At 51.5% G+C, this 21,637-nt stretch overlaps 1 protein-coding gene across 2 annotated transcripts in view; it reads right to left on the bottom strand.

Moving 5' to 3' along the window:
• The window catches only part of EVC (EvC ciliary complex subunit 1), a 47,374-nt gene that overhangs the window by 22,015 nt on the left and 3,722 nt on the right, over positions 1-21,637 (bottom strand). For both annotated transcript variants that reach the window (XM_033105545.1, XM_033105546.1), the window contains exons 3-11: positions 17,209-17,292; positions 15,052-15,284; positions 13,611-13,695; positions 13,218-13,316; positions 12,480-12,617; positions 9,510-9,668; positions 4,767-4,983; positions 2,083-2,231; positions 1,370-1,468 (exon numbers count right to left, since the gene is read on the bottom strand). In XM_033105545.1, the coding sequence (XP_032961436.1) occupies positions 1,370-1,468; positions 2,083-2,231; positions 4,767-4,983; positions 9,510-9,668; positions 12,480-12,617; positions 13,218-13,316; positions 13,611-13,695; positions 15,052-15,284; positions 17,209-17,292 (1,263 nt within the window). The remainder of the gene's footprint in view (positions 1-1,369; positions 1,469-2,082; positions 2,232-4,766; positions 4,984-9,509; positions 9,669-12,479; positions 12,618-13,217; positions 13,317-13,610; positions 13,696-15,051; positions 15,285-17,208; positions 17,293-21,637) is intronic.

Raw genomic sequence — 21,637 nt, 5'->3', positions numbered from 1 at the left:
TCAGGTCACGTGGGAGCTTCATGGACCAGGCTAGGTGGTCATCATGGCCCAGGGTAAGGATGTAGACTTCACCCTGAGAGCGACTGGTGGCATTTGTGGGTGCAAGTGGTTCCTTTCACGTGATCAATCTATAAGGAAGGCAGCTAAGAATTCCTGGATCAGAGACATTAAGTGACGTGGACAGGGCCACACATTTGGTGCACAGCCGGAAAGGGCCCACAAGTTGCTCTGTCTGATTCCTGAATGTCTCTGCTCTCTTGCACTTTTGCACCTCTTTGCAGGGAGGTAAGCTGGCTGGGAAACTGCTAAAAGGTAGGAGGGATATAATCAGGTAGCATGTGGTGCAGTGAAGGGACTGACAAGTTTTACTTCTGCAAATAAATAAAACATAAATTAATGACTCCAGTAACCTTATTAAGTTAAAACAAAAAGCTGTGTTCCCTTAGGTTGCTACCATAGAGGTAGACAGGAATGTGAAAGTCTATTCTTCTCAGACTGTGCCTCCTTACTGATGATTTATCAGGCTCTGACCTTGATAAAGGACCCTGGAACTGGCTCACCCTCTATCGTACCATGGAAACCCGCTTTCCAGAGACGTGGAGCCATATGGAGCCTACACTTCTGTCATTTCCTTCTCAAGATCCACTCCAAATAGATTACTGCCCAGAAATCGTTGATGTATTTTGGACCGAGATTGGCCAGATGCGTCCACCTGTATCACTCACTCCTCGCAGCAAAAGTCGATGGGTGTTTTCGTTCTCCCTTACTTTATGGAGGCTGGGGGATGGTTTAGTTGAGCAAGACCTTAGATTCCACTCCCAGCTCAAGGCACTGAGTGTCAGCTTGCTGGCAAGTGTCCCCTGCGGGTGGTGAGCTCAGGTGGGTCCCGGGGACACGGGGCATCAAAAGCAGCTACCCTGTGTTAGCTCAGTGGACTGTCGCCTCATCCCCTCCAAAACAGTGGTTCTCCCTCTGCGGGCATCAGGACGTCAGTAAGACCCAGGACACTGGACTAGGGCCGGCACGCAGACTCAGGCCTCCCTGTTTGAAGCCCAGCACTCCTCCCTCCTCCCTCGTCACTGCTCTGCCTACTGTTCATCCGGGATGAACCGACTTCTCAACACCTTTGCTTCCAGGGACATTGGAGTGAGTCCTGAGCATCCTGGAAATGGAAGGTGCCTCAGGTATGACCCTGGTGTCCGACGTGCGCAGGCGCCCATGAAGCGCGTGTGGCTTGCCTGGGTCGCCCAGCCAGAGTGCCAGGACCTGAGCCTGGGTCTTTGGGGCCCCGGGCCCAGGAGGATGTGAGATTTTCCTGGACACTCAAATCCCGAGGGTCCTCTGCCAGTCGCACCTCGAGGCCACGTACCTGGCAGAGCGCAGCCACAGCCTCGGTGGTTCGAGCATTCTCCTCTTCCTCCAGGTCACTCCGTGTCAACCTCTGCCTCTGCAGGACCTCGTGAAAAGCCTGTAAGTAAAAGAGGGGCTGAAACTGATGGAAAAATGTAGATTTTTTTTTTCCTCCAGAAAAATGTCCCCAACTGACCCCTGCCTCTCGATTGGAAGAATATTCACCGGTTATACACCAGGAAAGTGAGGCATGGGGGTCATATGGCTTGTGTGGCTTCGGAGGCCAAGGCCATGACCCTGAGCCTGAGCACCAGGAAAACCACAGACTGTCCTTTGTCCAGCCCAGGAGGAGGGGATGCTACCAGGTCACCCCACCACCCCGCTCCTGGGCACCAACCACCCAGACATCATTGTCTGACTTCAGCTTCTGGGAGGTCACCCAGCAGAGCCCTTATCACTGGCGTACAGACGAGGACACTAGGGACACCGGGCTTAGGGCACTTGGCTAAGGTTACTAGGCGGACACATGGGAGGCCAGGAGGTGATCTCCCGTCTGGATGCCAAAGCCTCCAGCTTCCTGCACACAGGAACGGGAACCAAGCCACACGGGAACGGGGACATAGACACAGGGGAACGGGGACCGAGCCACACGGGAACGGGGACCACGCCACAGCACGTTCAACCAGCATGGCTGCTCCCGGGACACGGAAGGTGAGTCAGGAGCAGGGTCACCTGGAGGAACTGGTCGGGCTCGGCGGTCAGCTGTGTCTCAGCCAGGAAGCCCCTCCGTTCGTCTTCCTGAGCCAGCGTGAGCTCTGCTGTCACTTCTGCCTGGCGAACCAGTGACGCCTTGACCAGATCTGTGCCTTGCTGGACAAACTCTGAAATTTAAATGATACACAGGATGTCACAGGTGATTCTTGCTGAAACGTTCACGGGCTTCTTTTGCCAGCACGAAGGGGGGGAGAAACTTAGGGGAAAATTCCACTTTAAAATGCCTCTAACTCTCCAAAGGCCACGGGTCCACGTTACTTGGAGGGACCTCCACTTCCCCTCGTGCCCAGGGCTCAGGAGGCAGCCAGAGGCTTTATTTAGCTGCTGTGCACGGCAGCTGGTTGATCTGACCAGGAGGTAAACAAGAGACATTTTCCTGGGCAACAATGTGAGGGAGGCGTAGGTGGCACAGGGAGGGCAGGTGACACGAGAGGATAGAGCCTCAGTCTGAGGGAAGACTGTGACATTTCAGACTGGAGTTGAGATTGAAAACCACGAGGACCTTATTAGTTCAGTAGCCCAGGAGGAGGGCAAACCCAAGGGCAAGGTCCCCTGCAGGCTGAGGAAGGTGAATTGGGGGGAGGGCAGAGGTCTAACACAAGCCTGCACCCCACCCAGGTCACTCGGTCCCAGCCGTGCCACGCACAGCGCTGGCGCTGGGGTCTGCGAGTGAGTGGGACCCAGTCCTGCTCTCAACTTGCTCCTGGTCCAGGGAGGATGAGAAAAGCTGAAGGGAGAATGAACTACATGCTGGATGATGGGGAGCGGGCAGTGTGGGACCCCAGAGAAAGCTCCTGGGAGCACAGACAGTGGAGGAGTTCACCAGATTCTCTTCACTTGGGTTTTGGGGGAGCTGTGGAGCCAAGAGGCCGGAGAAGGAAGGGAGGCCAGGTCATGGCGGGTCTACAGTCCTTGGAGATGCTTGTTTCCTCTCTCTCTCTCTCTCTCTCTCTCTCACACACACACACACACACACACACACACACACACATACACGTCATACCCTCCTTCTACACTTATTGTAACTCAAGCACACATCCTTCGGTTTGATTTGAGAAACTGTTTAGCTTCTGGCACCAAAGAAGAGTGTGGCCAGGCAGCCAGGAGAGACCCACCCCCTCCCCCTACCCAGGGTCCTCCTTCTACCTGACTGTTTCCTGGCCATTCTGTCTTGTCCAAGTTCAACTGACCCTGACCAATGGCGGCCACCTCCACATCCCATCCCAGCCACTCTCTGCTGCTGGGGCCTCTTCCCACTGGGAAAGCCCAGGCACCTGTGTGCGATGGCCTCCGAGGCCAGATGTGTTCAGATTCTACACAGTCCCAAGTTCCAGCCAACAGCAGGCTCCCACGTGGTCACAGAGGCCGAGTGAAAGACCCCTGTGGAATGGCCTGATTAGAGTCTGGAGGTCCCGGTACTGAGTGTCTGCCCTCTGACCCCATCTCCAAAGGGCAGCAGGAAGGCTTAACAGAGGGGACCTGAGTGTCTGCTCCTATGAACTGAACTTTGTCCCCCCAAACTCAGATGCTGAGACCCTAAAGCCCCTGTGACTGCATTTGGAGGTGGGGCCTACAGGAGGCAGTTAAGATTAAATGAGGTCCAAAGGTGGGGCCCTAATCCACAGGGCTGGTGCCTTATAAGAGGAAGATGTGAGAGAGGTCGGGCTCTGGCACGTGAGGACACAGCCAGAAGGCGGCCGTGTGCAGATCAGAGAGCGAGCCCTCACCAGGAACCGAACTGGTTGACACCTTGATCTTGGACGTCCAGCCTCCAGAACTGAGAGAAATAAATGTGTGTTGTTCAAGCCACCCAGTCTGTGGCATCTTGTTATGGTGGCCTGAGCTGACTGAGACACCTGGAGACTTCCGGGCCCCATGGGGTCCTGGCCTGTCTGGGCATCAGAACCTGTCAGGGAACTTGTTAGGCACACAGGTTCCACGCCCTATAGAGGTCCCGACGAGACCTGAGAGGCCGCAGCCTCTGCTTCCATCCAGGCCTCAGGGCCATGCGCAGCCTTGGATCAGCACTGATGAACTCTCCCTCCGAGGGTGTGAGCGAGCTGGGGTGGAGCTAGTACCTGCCCTGCAGGTAAAAGACTGGGTTTCTTCTTGTGGGTCTCACTAGTGGTGTGACCTGGCTTAAGTCTGGGATGCCCGTGATGTCTTGAGGCCTGACCTGCATCTCCCAGGGCTGGCCCAGGAGCAGGAGCCTGTGTGGGAAACAGCCACTGTGGGCTCCCTCACGTGTCCTGCGTGGTTCACCATCACCCATCCTCACCCACCTGGCAGGTCCCTGAGACTCGTGCAGTGCCGAAGCCTGCGGCTGAGAGGTACGTGTCACTTCTGGGCATTTTTACCTTCCTTTGCCCTCTGTGTGTTCCAGGTGGTTCTACTCCAGGACACTAGGGTCCCCGTCAGCCTGAATCACCGATGACTAAATGGAGCAGGCAAGCCCTGACCCTAGGAGGCAGCCCTTATTAACTCTGATCATGGAGAAGGCAAGCGAGGCTCAGGGATTTAAGTGACTGGTCCCCAATGGCAGAACTGGGACACTTGCAACTGCCACCCACCCCCACCCTGGCCCCCACAGCCCACAGCACAGGGGACCCCAGGGCCATGTCCCAGAGCCCTGGCTCGCTCACCCCTGCTGAAGCGCTCCGCTTCCCCCCAGAAGGTTTTGTGCTGCTGAGTGAGCAGCTCCTCCTTCTGCCACCCTGACAGCTTCCCCTCCACCGTCAGCAGCTCCAGGCTTCGGGAGATGGCAGCCAGGCGGCATTTGGTCTCCTCCTGGATTTGCAGTTTCAGGGACTCAATCATTTTGGCCATGTGCGCCCGCCCCATGGTCCTCTCCAGGGTGTCCTAAGACGAGAAACACACAGGGCATTAGGCTGGGACGTCCTGGGTCAGAGCGTGGCTGCCAGGGTCTGCTGACGCCAACAGGCTCCAACCTGGTGCCCCCACAGCCCTGGGAGCAGAGCACAGATAAAGTGGCTCCCCTCTGAGCCTCCTGTGTCTGCTCCTCAGATGGGGACCTGTCATCGCTCATGAGACGCAGTGAGGCTGACACTGGGTAACATGCAAAACCGTTAGTACACCTGAGAGCCCCACAGTGTCACTCTTCTGGAAGGAATTCGATGCATGCACACAATCAAAGAGGAAAATCCACCTTTCTTACAACCATCCCTCTCCTACGGTAACCCCACTGGGCCTCTGGCTGCCATAGCCCCAGAAGAGAAATACAGAGGGAGGCAAGGAAAATCACAGAACTTGGCTTTTGAGCCCAAAGAGCCTGAGTGCTGGAGATTTAAGACATTTTCAAGGTACGACGATTTTAGGAGTGATGCCCTAGCCCCAGGCCCAGCTTCAGACTTTCGAACTGGCCCCACCTGTTCTTCCACATTATCATTACTTAGGACACGACTCTTGGAAAAGACATCTCCCCCACGCAGGAAATGCTGACCAGAGGCAGAGGCAGGTCCCATAGATCTGCCCCTCTTGTCCTTACGTCTCAGTGAGCTGATGCTCAACGAATGAATGCTGTTGAATGAGGGAGGACGATGGAAGGAGCAGGGCTGCTGCTGTGTCCACGCAGATTACGTTGAAGCTGCAGCTCTGAGTCCTTTCCCACCTTGCGATGGCCCCACCAGCACTGGGGCCCTGACAGAGGCCCCAGTTAGCCTCAGCCTCCTTCTCCTGCACCACGCCTGCCATCCTGCCTTGTTCAGCTACCCCTCTCCAATTCCTTCCTGCTGGCCCGTAGCCACACATACCAGCTCAGGCCCGGTCACTTGTGCCCTAGGCTGCTGCCGAGGTCCACTCATTCCTGAGCTGCCAGCCTCCCACCTGCTCCCTTACACTCTGCCCCGGATGGTAGATGGGGGCCTTTCTCAGCTGCAGACATGGCTCTGTCATTCCCTGGCCCAAACGCTCCAGTCACTGCCCTCAGACCACGTCCAAACTCCTGGGCGTGGTACAGATGGCCCTTCCAGGGTCTCCAGCCTTGTCTCATGCAATGCACCTCCCTGCTCCTGGCCGCCCAGCACACCCGGCTCTCAGCCCCATGGGGCCTTCGCACACATGGGGCCCTCCTCCTGGAACACCCCCTCTGCTTCCTCTCACTCCGAGGCCTGGCCAGGCCCTACTCATCCTGACTGGCTCTGCCACCCCCACCGCTCCCCTCCTCTCTGCTGCACTGCCCGGTGCTTCCATCTGGAAGGAACTAAGCATGAGGCCCGTCCCAGGCAGGGTCGGAGCCCGAGCCACCCAGTGCCCGGCCTGGAACTCACTGTTGGCTGAGCTGCACAGGTCTGTGTTCTAACAACATGTGAATGTGGCAAGGATAATGATCCCCAATTGCAGACAAGCACACGGAAGTTTATTCCGGAAGGTCGAGGGACAGTGGCCTTGATCCTTCCTCTCCTCCAAGGAGACAAACTTGTCAGCCGTTAGCAGGCTCATCACCACTAGAGGGCGCAAGAGGATAAACGCTGGGCGACTGGGCGGCAGAAAGGCTCTGCCAGGCGCCCAAGCAGGGTGGCCCGAGGAGAGGTGCGCCCACCACCCCTGCAGCCTCCTCTGGTGGAGCAGGCGAGGCCTCCCGGCTTGGTAGTGACTGCGCAACCTCTGGATTTATATTCAAGGAAAGATGGGAGTGGAGAGAGGTGAGCCTGAGCAGGGGGCACCGGACGGACGGCAGGAGAAGCAAAGGGACATCGGGCAGGCCATCGCCAGCTCGGGGAGTGTAGCAGAGTCCTTAGAAGGGCCCGGGCTGAAACCTGGCTCCACCCCTCAGAGCTGCAGGACCTGGGGCACAGTGTCTCCATCTGACACCTCATTTACAGAGTTGCTGTGAAGATTAAATACATCACAAAATGTAAAGCATTTAAAATAGCAGCCAGGACGTAGTAAGTGCTCAGGGATGCCAGCTGTTCTCATCATTAGCTACAGCAAGTCCCGCATCGCTCGGGCATCCGAGTTTTCTCGAACGTCCCAGAGACCCACTCTGATGACCTTTCGGGCCCTTCCCTGGGCTCTGCCCGTTCGGATATTCATCCGCGCCACGTGAAGCGTTCCAGGTCCCCTGCCAAAGCCAAAATGCTCAGAACACCGGCTTAAGAATTTCAATTCTGCTAGAGTTTATCAACAAGTATCCCAAGGTACATTTTTCGGGGTACGTAGGATGCAGAGCGAAGGCAGAGCGAATCCAATTCTTTACAGATTGTAGCCCTATTCACGTATCACTGCGATGATTTATGTCTGTCTGCCTGCTGACGTGTGGCCTGCAGGAGTCTAATCACTAACACATACGAGCACTTCCCATGTGCCAGCTTCTGTTCTAAGGGCCTGATGTATTGTCCACTCTCTCATACTCTCAGAGCTGGTGCTATTCTGATCCCCATTTTACAGATGATGAAACTGAGTCACAGAGAGGTTAAGTAAGTGCCCAACGTCATAGAGCCAACAAGTGGCAGGGCTGTGGCATGAGCTCAGGTCTCCGGCTCAAGTCTGCAGCACCATTTCTATTAGCAGAATGTGGCACACAGTAGGTGCTCATTAAATGTTGGCTGAAGGAAAAGCATCGTGAGAACCTGAATAATTCTTTCCCTTCTTCCTATTTGGAAGTTTCTGGCTAATACTCGGGGCAGAGTCAGCGAAGGATACATTTTGGGTTTTTTTTTCCTGCATCAATATCCTGCTGACAGGATAATAAATAAAAAAGAAGAAAAAGAAGAAAAGGAAAAGCCTTTTTCCTTTGATGAGCATTGACATCAGCAGCCTTATCAAATTAAAAGCGAATTCAAAGGGGCTTGGATGGCAAACCAGGCAGCTTGGAGCACAGGCTCAGCAAAGTCACTCATTAGACATGATGGGGGTCCTGGGTGAGTTATCAGCAGGCTCCTTATCTGTTCATTGTGAACAAAATATCTGCCTACCTTTTAGCAGTGCCGAGGAGGACAAGGGACTGACTATACGTGCACATGAAGGGCAAAAACATGTCAAGTTCTCAAACAGCTGTGTGCACCGGGGGAGTTTGTCAAAATGCACATCCTGATTCGGTGGGGCTAGCGGGAGGTCCTGCACTTCTCACCAGCTCTCAGGCGATGCCATGGTCTGCAGACCACACTTTGGAGCAGACGGTTTGTGGAGAAGTAGCAGGAACCCACGGCACCTCGGCAGGGCCTGCCCGTCCGGTCTGAGGAGCTTAGTCTCCAAGTGAAGGGCAGGGCGGCTGCTGGAGGTTTCTGAGCTGAGTGCAACCTGGGAGGGTGCACAGGTCTGAAATGTAACTCATGAGTTCCCAAGGTCAGAGGAAGGGGAGGTGGGTGTATAGTGTCCTGGACCTTGCACACAGCAGGGGGAGCCCACAGCCTCAGAGGAACCCCCGGTGCTTAGGGTGTTACAGGTCAGTGAGCACTTCCCCGGGTCCTATCTGCACCAACTCCTAGGACCACTCTTTTATAAACAGAGTGACTGAAACTCAGAGGGATTAAGTAACCAGCTCAAGATAACACCGCTTCAAATGGCTGAGCCTAGGTTCAAAGTTAGATTTGCAGATTCCTCTGCACCAGTGGTTTGCCTCTCCAACTAGACGTCAGAAATGTTTGGGGAGTTTTCAGACCAGTGATGCCAGGGCCTCCACTTCAAACCAATCAGACTGGACCTCTGGGTATGACGCCCAGGTATCGGCAGTACTTGAATGTTCCCCAGAGATTCATGGGGCTGTCAGGAGAGAAAACTGAAGCTCTGCCCACACCAGTGGGCGTCAACTATGACTGCTCGCCATGCTCGAAAAACTCCATACTGATTAAGTCGGAAGCTCTGGGGTGAGGACCCATCTGGGACCGAAGCATCAGTACTTTTTAAAGCCCCCCTTTCCCCCAGATAATTTCAATGTGCAGCCAGGGTTGAGAAGCAGTGCTCTGTGCTTCAGGAACACAGAGCTGGTCAGCATCTCCATGCCTGGAATGGATGGATGGATGGATGGATGGATGGATGGATGGATAGAGAGAAGGAGGGAGGGGATGGGTGTACGGATGGATGGATAGAGAGAGGGAGGGAGAGGTGGGTGTACGGATGGATGGATGGATGGATGGATGGATGGATGGATGGATATATGGATAGAGAGAAGGAGGGAGGGGTGGGTGTACGGATGGATGGATGGATGGATGGATGGATGCACAGATGAATGGATGGATAGAGAGAGGGAGGGAAGGAAGGGGGGATGGGTGGAAGGATGAACGGGTTCACTGCTTCTCTCTGGACTCTATCTCCTCATCTACAACACAGTGTTCTACTTAATGATCTCCATGGCACTCCAGGTTTCCTGATTTCACATCTCTGGTGTAAATATCTCCGTGTTCCCTCCCCGCCCCCACCAGCATTACCAGAGCCTGCAAATCCTGAGAGTCACGCAATAGCCCTTCAGCTACAACCATTCTTTCTGTCAGAGTCATCTTGAGCTGTCGGGCTTTGGAGCTGGAACACTTGAATTGGTCCACAAGAAAGTGCTGGATGTTTTCCATCTGTTTCCAGAAAGCCTCCATCTGTGAAATGAGAATAAGAAGCAAGAGGTAGGGGGAGAAAACTTATTTGAGAAAGCTGTGAAGCTGTAAGGTTCAGGCTTGGGGGTTACAATTCATTCCTTATCACAAACTGAGATTCCAAACAATCCTACAATTCAGAACAAATTTGTCTTGGCAATAATTGCATTCTCTGGCGGTTCCTCCTCGTTCCATTGTAGGTGCCAGTCAGTTTCAAGGTGGCTTTTCAGCAAACAGCAAGGAGCTGCTGATAAGGCAGGAGAGTACAATGAAATCACCCAGCTTACACAGTGGAAAGACTCTTAAACAGGCCGAGATTCCTGCTGGTGGCAGGGGAGGGAGGGTGTCTGAAATTCGACAGTGTGCTCCTGGAAGCTTCCAGATCTTTAAAAGGGATTAACCGTGTTTTGGAAATAAAAGTATGAATGACTGTTTAAATATTAGTTATTGTCCTAAAAGTACAACAGAGCAATATGGCAGAGATGACGCTGACCATGAAAACCTTCTGCTCTAAAATCGTTTTCCACCCCTCACCCCCATCTCATCGGGGGCAGAGCTGGAAATTGCCAAGTGGCTCAGAAGTCAGGGCTTCATTGGTGTCATCGTGGCCTCTCAGACCTCCATGTGCAATGCTACCAGGAGTCTTAGCAACAATATTTGATGGCATCCAGATCATGCACAGACTCTGTGCTTCGCACATTTTATTTCTCGATAACACATTGGGAGGACGTGGCACAGGCTCAGAAAGACAGGTCGCTTATCCCAGGGCACAGAGCCAACGAGAGGCCGAGGCAGATTTGGTTCAGGTCCATTCAACTCCCAGCTGTGATTTTCTCCATTGTGGCTCCACCTCTCAGCTGCTGAAATGGGCTCTGTGCGCGACAGGCATGGTGGGGGCTCAGGGGCCATTGCACCAGAAGCCTATGCTCATCTTGCTGCCATGGCTACAGATGGAGAGAAAGAGCCGCCTGAAATGCTGAGTCAATCCTGCCAGCCACCTCCCAGGCCTGGGCAGAGCCAGGGCAAAGCCCACAGCTTGTAGGAATTGGCATTTCTTCAAAAGTTGGGTCTCCCATCCCACCTCCAAGGCCACTTTGCACCTCAGCAAACTCTCTATCTGCCCTGGCTCAGCACCTCCTCCCGTCAGAGCTCCCCCACCACCCTCATGCTCACACCCTGCTCTTGCCCCTCCTGCCCCTCAGATGACCTCCTGTAAGACACGGGCACGGTCATGCATGGATCCCTGCACCCCCGGAAACAGAGGCCCATATCCACCAGCCTCGCCACTTCTCGGCCAGTCCAGAGAGCCAGGATGCCTACTCCGTTCTTCTGAACGCCTCGTACTTCCCTTGGCGTCCGTGACATGATTTTCTCCAAGCTCCTCCAAGTCCACATTCCACCTTCTCGTCTTGATTCTTCCTGAGTCCTGCTCTTTAACTGCTGGCAGGATCCAAGAGTTGGCACGGGCTCCTTTCTCTACTCATTCTACACACACTCCTAGGCCAGAGGTGTCTCCATCTTTGGAGGTCGTCCATGCTTTAGAGAACTTTCTGAGAACTGTGAATCCTCTGCCTGAAATATGCAGACATGAAGCTGCTCCACGGCTTTGGGCAGTCTGTGGGCCACTGGAGTCCAGGCTGGGCGCCCTGCCTCAGCCGTCTCATCCGAGGACCGTCCTGTCTCCATGTCCTCCTACCTGAGTGTCTGGAGTCTCTCCACCCCAGGCATCTCCCACTCAAGATGTCAAGAGGAACTCACCATCTCCCTCCCAAATGGCTGCTCACTCTGGGGTCCTTGTTTCCTCCCCACCCGACCGGTTCATATACACCACCCTATCGGCTTGCCCACTTTTTCTTACCTCTCGTCCCTATTGCAATAGCCTTCAGGAAACTCATACTGGACTAGCCCAATAGCTCTTACCTGTCCCGCCCACAGCAGCTTCAGCAGCCCTGCTAAAACAAACGGGACCAAGCCACTCGGCAGCAAACCTTCGGTGACTCCCCCGCCCTGGCACGAGACCAGAACCCGCAGGCCAGGTTTCTGGCTGGATCTTGCGCTGCCTGCCCTTCAGCCTCCCACCCCCGACCCGGGTCCTTCTCCTCCCGCCTACTGGCCAGCACCCACCCTTCTCCCAAACAGTCTCTCGATGGCCCTTCCTGCTACGAAGACTGTCCTAATTCAGGGGTAAAATGAATGCCTCGCTCCTCTGTGCATCAGCCTGTGTTTCCATTTATCACACTTGTAACCCATAAAGTTGTCATTTGCTCACCTGTTGGACTCCCTACCCCCAGGTGGTGAGCACATCTCTGGTAGGACCAGGTCTAAGTTCATTTTGAATCCCCAGCATCTAGTACGACGCCTGGGCACCAAGGCAATGTTTATTTAATACATAATACACGAACAGGGGGTAGTGGAACCCAAAAACAAGAAAGCTACCTGAGAGAAGCTATTCTGTCTGGAATTTAAAACATGCTTTTATGAGAGATGCCTACTGTGTGAGCAGCTAGCCTCTGCTCTACCCCAATGGGTGGCAGTGCAGTAGAGGGTGAGAGCAATCTTCGCTTTGAATGAGAAAAAGATAAATCTAAAATTTAAACAAGGGGGATTCGTTAAAAAAAAAAAAAAAGCCTCCCTTTGTAAATCTTGACCCTAATTATACCTTCTCTATCGCTTACTTCAGACACTGGATTCCTGCCTCCAAGGCAGAACAGGACGGGAAGTATCAAACATGTTCAAGCTACTGTATCTAATCTCAACAACTGAACCGTCCCAGAAAGCCCGGTTTTTATACAGGAAAGAAAATCCATCACGTACATTATCTATTAGCTGCTCAGAGTATTCTCTCTCCTTCTTTTCCGCGTCTGCCAGGGTGATATATTCAGAATCACCCGCACCCAACATTTCCATGTTTGACAGTTTGGCCTGAAGTCCCTTTTCTAATTCCTCCAAATCCTGGTGGGGGAAAGAGAAAAAGAAAAAAAAAAATCTAATGTATCTTAAATTCAAGAAGAGAAATTCTTTTATTTTTCACCACATTATCATAAAATATTTCTTAACCACAACTAAGTGCTCTGAGCATTGTCCTACTTAAGGTTTGTTGATAGAAATCTTTTTTTTTCATTAAACATAGAGGAATAATGGATTATTTTCTCCTATGGATTATTCCTCCTCTCCTCACAAAAAAGAAAATAGACCATACTTAAAAAAACAATGAAATGGTTTCTTTCAATCCTTATGAAGTCTGGAAAATTATATACTTAAAAATACCCCAAGCTTGTGCAGAAAATAACAATTATGGTTCTCAGGGATAGCAGATATGACCAATATTCTTCTCTTTCTGCTTGCAATATTTTTCCTATTTTAATAATACACATTATTATTTTTATATCTATACACTTACTTTTATATCTCTATATTGTGTTAAAAAGTGTATATTGTAATAAATTACTTTTATACACGAAAGCAAAACACTCTCATATCTTAACATTATAAGTTTTATATCGTGTGATAAACTATTTTTAAGTTAGCTTGAAATACAGGTTGAAGACTTACATTTTCTTGTTTTGAAAGAATCTTCTGGTATAATTCATCATCAGGCTTCTTTTTCGGAAGAAGGTCAAGGAGGCACATTTTCAAAATCTGAATAAACATCTGTTGCCAGAAAAGGAAACATAAGAAAGGGAAAGGTTTAAACAACAGTATCTCCCTCCTCTTCCTCCATGCTCCCCCACCCCCAACCCGGGCCGCAGTCTCTCTCTTTCTCTCTCTGGGTCAAGCGAAGCCCTTGCCCACCAACAGGCATGGATTTCTTTTCCATGTTGCCTCCCTTCTTGTTGTGGTGGCTCCGTGTCACCCACATGGGGGTCTCCAGGTCTCAGTGCACAAAGAACCTTGTATCTCAGTTCTTGAGCTGGGAAAGGCAGACGAGCCCACCTCCCCACCTACCAACTGCTTCTCCTGTCTCAGTGCCGTGTCCAGGTGTAGCAGGTCTTTTAAGTGAAGGTTGTAGATACACAAGTCAAGATCCGCGCTGCAATCACACGAGAAACAGAAAATACCTTTAGAGCATCTGAAGTGGGGAGAGAGGTTACAGAGTATTAGCGCGTCCCTGCTCGGGACAAGCCACGGGGCGTCCAAGCTGTAAATTCTGCAGCATGTGGAGATTCCTGACGTGACCCAACGTTTGTAAGAAGGAATCAAAGGAGCTGTTTGAAACCCACTCATGACCAGAAGGGAACAGTTGCCTGCACATCAAGGACAAAATGGGAAAAGACGGAAGGTGAGAGAAATGAAACTAAGGCTTCCTCCCGGGCACTCATGTCTAGCTGTCACCTTTCTCAGTGCTGGAATGTGGACGTGCTGAGGCCCATTTTACAGAGGACGAAACTGACTCGGGAAATCGTGGCTCACAGAAGTCACACAGTCACAGGGGTGGGTAAGAGGCAGGGTGTAAACAAAGCCCTTTGACCTTTATTCCTACCTAGGCAAATGCGTTTTAAATGACCACCTTCCTACCCTAACTGTTAAGTCTTCTAAGTCCAAATGCTCAGAAACAGCCCTTCCCAGTGAGAACAGGCGGAGTCAAAAAGTCTATTCAGTGAAGCCCCTCCTGCCCTGGGCCACCTTCAGGGTCAACACCAAGCTCAGGGTTCTGAGCCCACTCTTTCCACAGCCCTGAGCTGGGCTGTGTCCTTTCATACCATCCAGGGCCCCTTGGACTCACAGAACTTCCGAGCAGGGAGAGGCCTGATGACTGACCCACAAACCTGCCAGACTCTGGGCTGGGAGGGTGGGTGACTTAGAGTATGGGTTTTGGAGATGAGGTGGTGGGCTCAAACCCGGCTCCATCACCACCCGCTGTGTGACCTTGGACAAGTTACACAGCCTCTCTGTGTCTCACTATATTCTTTATAAAATGGGGACAATCATAGCACCCACCTCCTTGGGTTGGTAGGAAGAATTCATTCACTGACTGATTAATATATATTGATCAATGAACCTGTCCCAGGCTCCCCCTGGGCAACAGGGACACAGCAGTGAACAAGGGAGACCTGACCCTCGTGCTCATGTAACAAGTAATCCCTGCAAACTGCTCAGCACCCTGCCCGTACACAGAAGGCACTTTATCAGTGCTCGCTGCTGCTATGCAATGCACAGGACACGTCAGTGATTAAACAGGGACCCCTGATGTCTCTCCTCAGGGCTCAGGCCTGACTCCATAACCCCTGTGCTGGTCAACACGACAAGAGATGGAGGGGTACGGAGTCCAGCTCTCACACTGGGTTGCTGTGTGTCCTTGTCTGAGTTGCTTAACCTCTCTGGGCCTCAGTTTTCGCCTCTGATAATGATATGGCTCATGGGTCTGCATCTCCTGACCCCTTCTTACCTCTCACAGGTCAGTGCCTCAGGGAAGCTATTCACCCGGAGAAAGGTGCGGCTGAGAAACCTGTCATCGCTGGTGGCCGAGTGGATGCTGCACGAGGAGCTGCGGTCGTCCTTCTCGGCCTGGCTTAGGCTGCCCAGGCTGCTGGAGGGGGAAACCTCCACCGGCTGGTTGGGCAAAACAGTCTGCTTTAAATTTTCGTGCAGAGACGGGTTGGAGGAACCGTCGGCCAGGGGCTGGGGTAGCAGAAGAGGAAGCAGACTCTTAGTCCCTGTCACCCATCAGGAGTCTGTTTCAGTAATTCCACCAGCGGTTCATGCCGGCGGCTCCCAAGAAGGCCAGGCCCGGGCAGACTAGAGAGAGGTGTGAGTGGAAGCCACAGAGCTTGTGCACCAGGGTCACCACCCCAAACCCCTGTATCACAGCTCTCTTGTCCCCAGGAGGCCAGCCCTTAGCTATTATATTAGCCTGCCTCTGTCCCCTGATGGCCCAGCATTGGCACTGGAATGGCCATCTGATGTCTCCCCCAGCAGCCCACGGGCTCTGGCCCACCTCTCCCGCTGCTGCTGTCTCAGACTCCCGGGCCGGCTCTGTGCACTAACCTGCTGACCACCTAGCTCTCCTCCACCTCCACTGAGGTGGGTGTCACCTCCTGCCTCCACACCTTCTAGCTGGCTCCTCACTGCCCTTAGAGCAACTCAAAGCTCCTTGTCAAGGAAATGAAGTCCCTGCCATGACTAAAAGCAGTCACCTGGCACAGCCAGAGTGCCAGACTCAGTCCCCCTGCCTGAAACACTCGTCACTACTCGGCCGGGCGGAAGCAGCTTTTCCTCCAGACACAGACCACAGAGCCTGCCTTCCCTGACGCCCAGGCCCAGCCCACACCAGGTTCCACAGACACCTGGTCATTTCTGTCACCGCACACTGTCCTGTATGTCCACCCAGAGTGGGAGGGCCTCCAGGACGAGGATGATGCCGTCCTGACTGCCGGATAACCCCAGTGCCCACCCAGGAGTGGCTTTCATGGTGAATAAATGCTCCTGGTCTGGGGATTTTGCCCCTTCATCCACCTATCGGGTATCTAAGGGAAGGAAGTGGTTCCCAATGTGTGTTCCGGGGAACAGTTTCATGAACTACAACCAATTACCATAAGGGTTCCTACAGAAAAACTAATTTGGAAAAGTCAGCATTAAACAAGGTGGAATAATTTCTTTGGTGCAGGAATTCTCAGAGCGTTCGATATGCTCTGGCTCTCTTCAAAAGCAAATCATACTTTAAAAAACCGAACACGTGCTGAATGCTTAGATGTCACACACTGTCCTACGCCCTTACATGTATTGTCCTGTGTAACCCTCAGGACAACGGGGTGAGGTGGGAGGCCCATTACTCCCTTTTCACAGATGAAGAAACTGAGGCCCCGAGAAATCAGGAAATGGCCAACAGCAAACAGCAGCGGTGGGAGTTTCGGAGCCTGTCCTCTTTACCACCAGGAGAGCAGGTAGCATTGTCCTCAGCTTATTTGACCAGGAAACCTTTTTTTTCACAAGCTGAGGGCTCCTGGAGGCACCATGGAACACACAGTTCTCTGCAAAACTCCCTGCCACAGGCGTGAACACCTGGCTTCCAGTGTTAGACCTGTAGCCAGGTGGGGGTGGGGTTGACTTTGGCAGTGTGACCTCAAGCAGGTCATGAGCCTCTCTGGGCCTCAGTTTCCCCACGTGTAAAGGGGAGATAACACTGTAATTTATCTTGCAGGGGTGTGTCGAGGTTGACATGCCTAATGCATGACAAATGCGTAGCGCTGTGCCAGCTCCACAGTAAGTGTTTAGTGTCATCAGCGGCTGGCGTTAGTCCTGGGGTCTGTGAATGAGGATTAATGTTAGTGACAGTGTCATCAGCAGTATTTGTACGGCTGCTGTCCTACTGTGTGTCACCTTGATATACCATGGGCATACTCTGACCCCAACAACACTGTCATCAAATGGATTAACCCTAAAATTTGGCTCAGTTACAAAGCCTCACATTTACCTCTATTAACACATCTGCCCAGAAAACCCTCAAATAGGACCCTAAATTGCACATGTAACCCCCTGCTCCTACCCCAATCCCTAGCACATTGCTGAGTAATTGCCTTTCTAAGATGGAGCTCAGGTCTCTCACCCGGAACTTCTGGTTGATGGGATAGACGACTTTGGCCTTCAGTGCAAATGCTGTGATGTTGCTGTTGAAAGACGGCTCACATTCCTGGGAAGGAAGGAGAACAGATGGCGTGGGGCTTTCTGTAAAATGAAGGATGAACCACCAAGAGTTTCCAAAATGTCACATCCCATCTGTAACAGTGGCCTCAGGAAGGGACCATGATAGGCACATAGAGAGCCAAGAAAGTACTCACTTGCTGGAAGGATGGGTGAGTGGGTGGACAGCTGGATGGACAGATGGATGGATGGATGGAAGGATGGACAAATGGGGAGGGATGGATATACAGATAAGTGGATGAATGGATAGACAGATGTGAAATAGCAGATTCATTTAATTCTACGTCTTTGCCTTTGGAAGAAATAAGGATGTAGATAACATGACAATAGTTAACGAGAGTGTTCCTAAAAACTGTGAACCACATTTCAGGGAAAAAAGCAAACAAAATAATTTTAGCTTTGTCAGGGCTATAAACACTACATGTGGCAATATTCACATGAGACTTTGGATCAGACCCTCAAACAAAAAGAAGTGGGTTGGGTAAGACTTTTCACTTCTCTGAGCAGGTCTTCCAGGCAGTAAATATGTTGTGAATCTCTCCCCAGGACCGCATAAACAAAGCACCCAGCAGAGTGGCTGGGACAGGACAGAAGCGAAGCCCGGGAAGCTGTAAGCGTGGAGGTAAGGAGCCCCCATCGAGCCCTGCTCAGGATCCGCCTCCTCTTGGAAGCCAAGAGATGCGAAAGCAGAAGGGGCACTGTGCATTTTTAAACTTCTTACCAAGACAGGTGTAAAGAAAGGACAGAATGAAAGGGGTGAAAAATGAGAGAGGAAGGCATGGCCCCTGCTTTCCAGGAGTTCATCTTCAAAAGGCAGACACAAGGGCCGGCCCGGTGGCTCAGGTGGTTGGAGCTCCGTGCTCCTAACTCCGAAGGCTGCCTGTTCGATTCCCACATCGGCCAGTGGGCTCTCAACCACAAGGCTGCCAGTTCAATTCCTCGAGTCCCACAAGGGATGGTGGGCAGAGCCCCCTGCAACTAAGATTGAACAGGGCACCTTGAGCTGAGCTGCCGCTGAGCTCCCGGATGGCTCAGTTGGTTGGAGCGCATCCTCTCAACCACAAGGTTGCCAGTTCGATTCCCGCAAGGGATGGTGGGCTGTGCCCCCCTGCAACTAGCAACAGTGACTGAACCTGGAGCTGAGCTGCGCCTTCCACAACTAAGATTGAAAGGACAACAACTTGAAGCTGAACGAAGCTGAACGGCACCCTCCACAACTAAGAGAAAGTCCTGGAAGTACACACTGTTCCCCAATAAAGTCCTGTTCCCTTCCCCAATAAAATCTCTTAAGAAAAAAATGGAGACACAAAACAAAAATTGCACTTAATGTGAAAAAACATAATTATGAGAAGCATAGGACATAGGTGCTGGGACCTGAGAGATATAGAGGCAGGACCTGGGGATCGGGAGCCTGGGCCTGTGCATTAAAACACAGTCTCTCCAGCCACGTGGAAACCCTCTGACTGTGACAGCTTTTCCTTCCCGTCCACCTGCAGATGGCAAACCCCTCGAGGGCAGGCCCTGACAACAGTCATGGCCTTTATCGGGGGATGAAGCACCCAGAGGCACTAGGCATGCGGAATCAGGCAGTGAACAGCTTCTGCTCCCTGAACAGCACCTGCTGTGTGTAGTTTTTTTTTTTTTTTTTTTTTTTTTTTTTTTACCATGATTCTGAAGTTCAGAGGTCCTCCCAATTCCGATCATCTCCCTAACCGTAGCAATACAATTATTCAGAAAATTGGTTGTAGCGTAAATTTCAATGGAAAGCTTTTTCAGCTGAAGATGCAATTATTCAAAAAATTAGTTAAAGCAGGAAAAGAGGGCCATTTCATAGCCATGTTCTTTTCAGCAAATGCACAAATGTGTCCACAAAGTAGCCATTCATCTCCCTCCTGCAATGCAGGAGATGAACCGAGGCTGGGGAGTAGCATGCCCCAGAACCTTCTGGAATTTTCTGTTTGTTTTTGGCTGATGTGAGCTCTTTATCAAAACAGAGGTCATACAAGAATTGGCACAAACCACAGACGCCTTGGTTTCTGTGCATTAGAGGACATGGGAGTTATAGCTCAACTCACCCTGTCAAATCAGTCCTGTCCACATTCTTTGACAAGCTCAGTCTGCACAAGGCAGGGGCGTCTGGGCAAACCAGTCACCAGAACGGGCAGATTTTTAACAGAACTCTTGGCAATTATTAGCTTGATAATGGGCATCGGCTAGGCATAGCTAAATAGTTAACAGGGAAAACACTACTAGGTAGAAAAAAACGAGTTAGCCTCGTGGGGAGGCAGAAAGACTTGGCTCCCTGCAAACGTTGATTAAGCATTTATTCTGTGGCAGGAATGCTCACAGAGTTAACTCATAAAGGACCCCAGGGAGCCAGCCTCGTTCATTACTGTCATCGTAAAGCTGAAAAACCTGAGGCTCAGAGAGGTTGTGTTTCATGCCCAACATTGCACAGCAAACAGGTGGCAGAGCTGGGACTGGGTTCCTGGACCCTGGATGCCAAAGCCAGTGTTCTGGTGTTGCTGTCATCACATCTAAGGCCTCCCTCTGTGTGAGTGGGGTTGGTTTTTTTTTAATAGCTTTACTGCAATATAATTCACGTGTTATGCAATTTAACCATGTGAAATGTACAACTTAATAATTTTCAGTTTATTCACAAATATGTGCAACCTTCACCAGTCAATTTTAGAACATTTTCATCATATCAAAGAGAAACCTTGTAGCTATCACCCTCATCCCCCCCCAATTCCTGCCCCTACCCTTTGTAAGCAGTCACCAATCTACTTTCTGTCTCTGTAAATTCTGTCTCTCCTGGACATTGCACGTGAATGGAACTTTATAATATGTGGGCATTTGTGACTGTCTTCTTTCAGTCAGCACAATATTTTCCAGGTTCTTTCATGGGTCAGGACCTCATTCCTTTTTATGGCCGAGTAGCGTTCCATTGTGTGGCCAGAGCACATTTTGTCTATTCCCTCGTCAGTTGATGGATATGTGGGTTCCCAAGTTTTGGCTACTGTGAATAGGGCTGTGTGAACATTTGTGCACGAGTTTTTGCATGGACATGTTTTCATTTCTGTGAGCAGGGTTTTACTAATATGGAGTGAGGGGGGCAGAGGGGTAGAGAGAGATGGATGAGGGCAAGAGAGAGAAAGTGAGACAGGGAGCTGTCACACACCTACAGTGCCACACGGACACACGGGCCCACAGAGATGCATGTGGAGAGAGACACACAAAGAGAGATGGACATACAGAGAGATGCACTGATACACACAGACAGACACACACGGAGAGAAAAGCACCTAGAAACAGAGAGGCAGGGAGCATAAGCCAGAGACACACAGCACATCCGAGGAAGTGCCAGCTCATGTCCGGCCAATCACTGCTCCTGAAACAGCCAGGAACTCTCTCTCCATGTCCAGCTCCTGTGTCAGCCCGGGGGACGGGTTGGGGGGGGGGGGGGCAGCTAATCCTTCCACGGGGCCCTGCCCAGCACGGGTAAGGGGAGCTCTGTCTCTAGAATCGTCGGGAAGTTACAGGGGTGACTCTTGAAAACTGACTTTTCAGCTTAACTAGAAACGTCCCCTCTTGATTTAAAATTTTTTGGTGAAATTTGCTTTATAACACCCAGTACACTTCCTTCCATGGTAAGTGGAGGCAGCTGAACTTGACTTTGAGCGTCAGAGGCTGTGAGCTGTGGTGGAGGCAGCCCTCCCCGGGGCAGGGGCCCAACAGACCCAGGCACAAGTCTCAGCTATGTGACTGGCTTGGGTCAGTGAGCTATCACCCTGAGCCTCAGTTTCCTCATTTGGGAAATGGGGACATAAATAAGGTCACTGCGTGGGACTGCTGAGAGAACTCACGAGTCTTCACAGCACTCAAAATGATATATATGAAAATGTCCAGCACTCAGTAAGTACTGAAAAAGAAACTTAGTTCAGTCTCCTTTCTTTTTCCAGGATCTCTCCCCCTGCCCCCACCACTTACTGTGTTTCCCCAAAAATAAGACCTAACCAGAAAATAAGCCCTAGCATGATTTTTCCGGATGCTCGTAATATAAAATAAGCCCTACTGTATTTCCCCAAAAATAAGACTGGCTCTTATATTAATTTTTGCTCCAAAAGACGCGTTAGGGCTTATTTTATATTATGAGCATCCTGAAAAAAATCATGCTAGTACTTATTTTCCAGTAAGTTCTTATTTTCGGGGAAACATGGCACCTAAATATCTCCATTTACGTTTGAGCAATTGAGGTTAAATATACCCGGAGTCTGTGGTACTGTCTGGGATAAGGAAGTGACTAGGAATATCACGTTTGGAGGAAATGCTCT

Source organism: Rhinolophus ferrumequinum, chromosome 5, assembly GCF_004115265.2.
Source record: "Rhinolophus ferrumequinum isolate MPI-CBG mRhiFer1 chromosome 5, mRhiFer1_v1.p, whole genome shotgun sequence".
NCBI lineage: Eukaryota > Metazoa > Chordata > Mammalia > Chiroptera > Rhinolophidae > Rhinolophus > Rhinolophus ferrumequinum.
The sequence above is the reverse complement of the archived record's forward strand: the minus strand, read 5'-3'. Positions and strand labels throughout refer to the sequence as shown.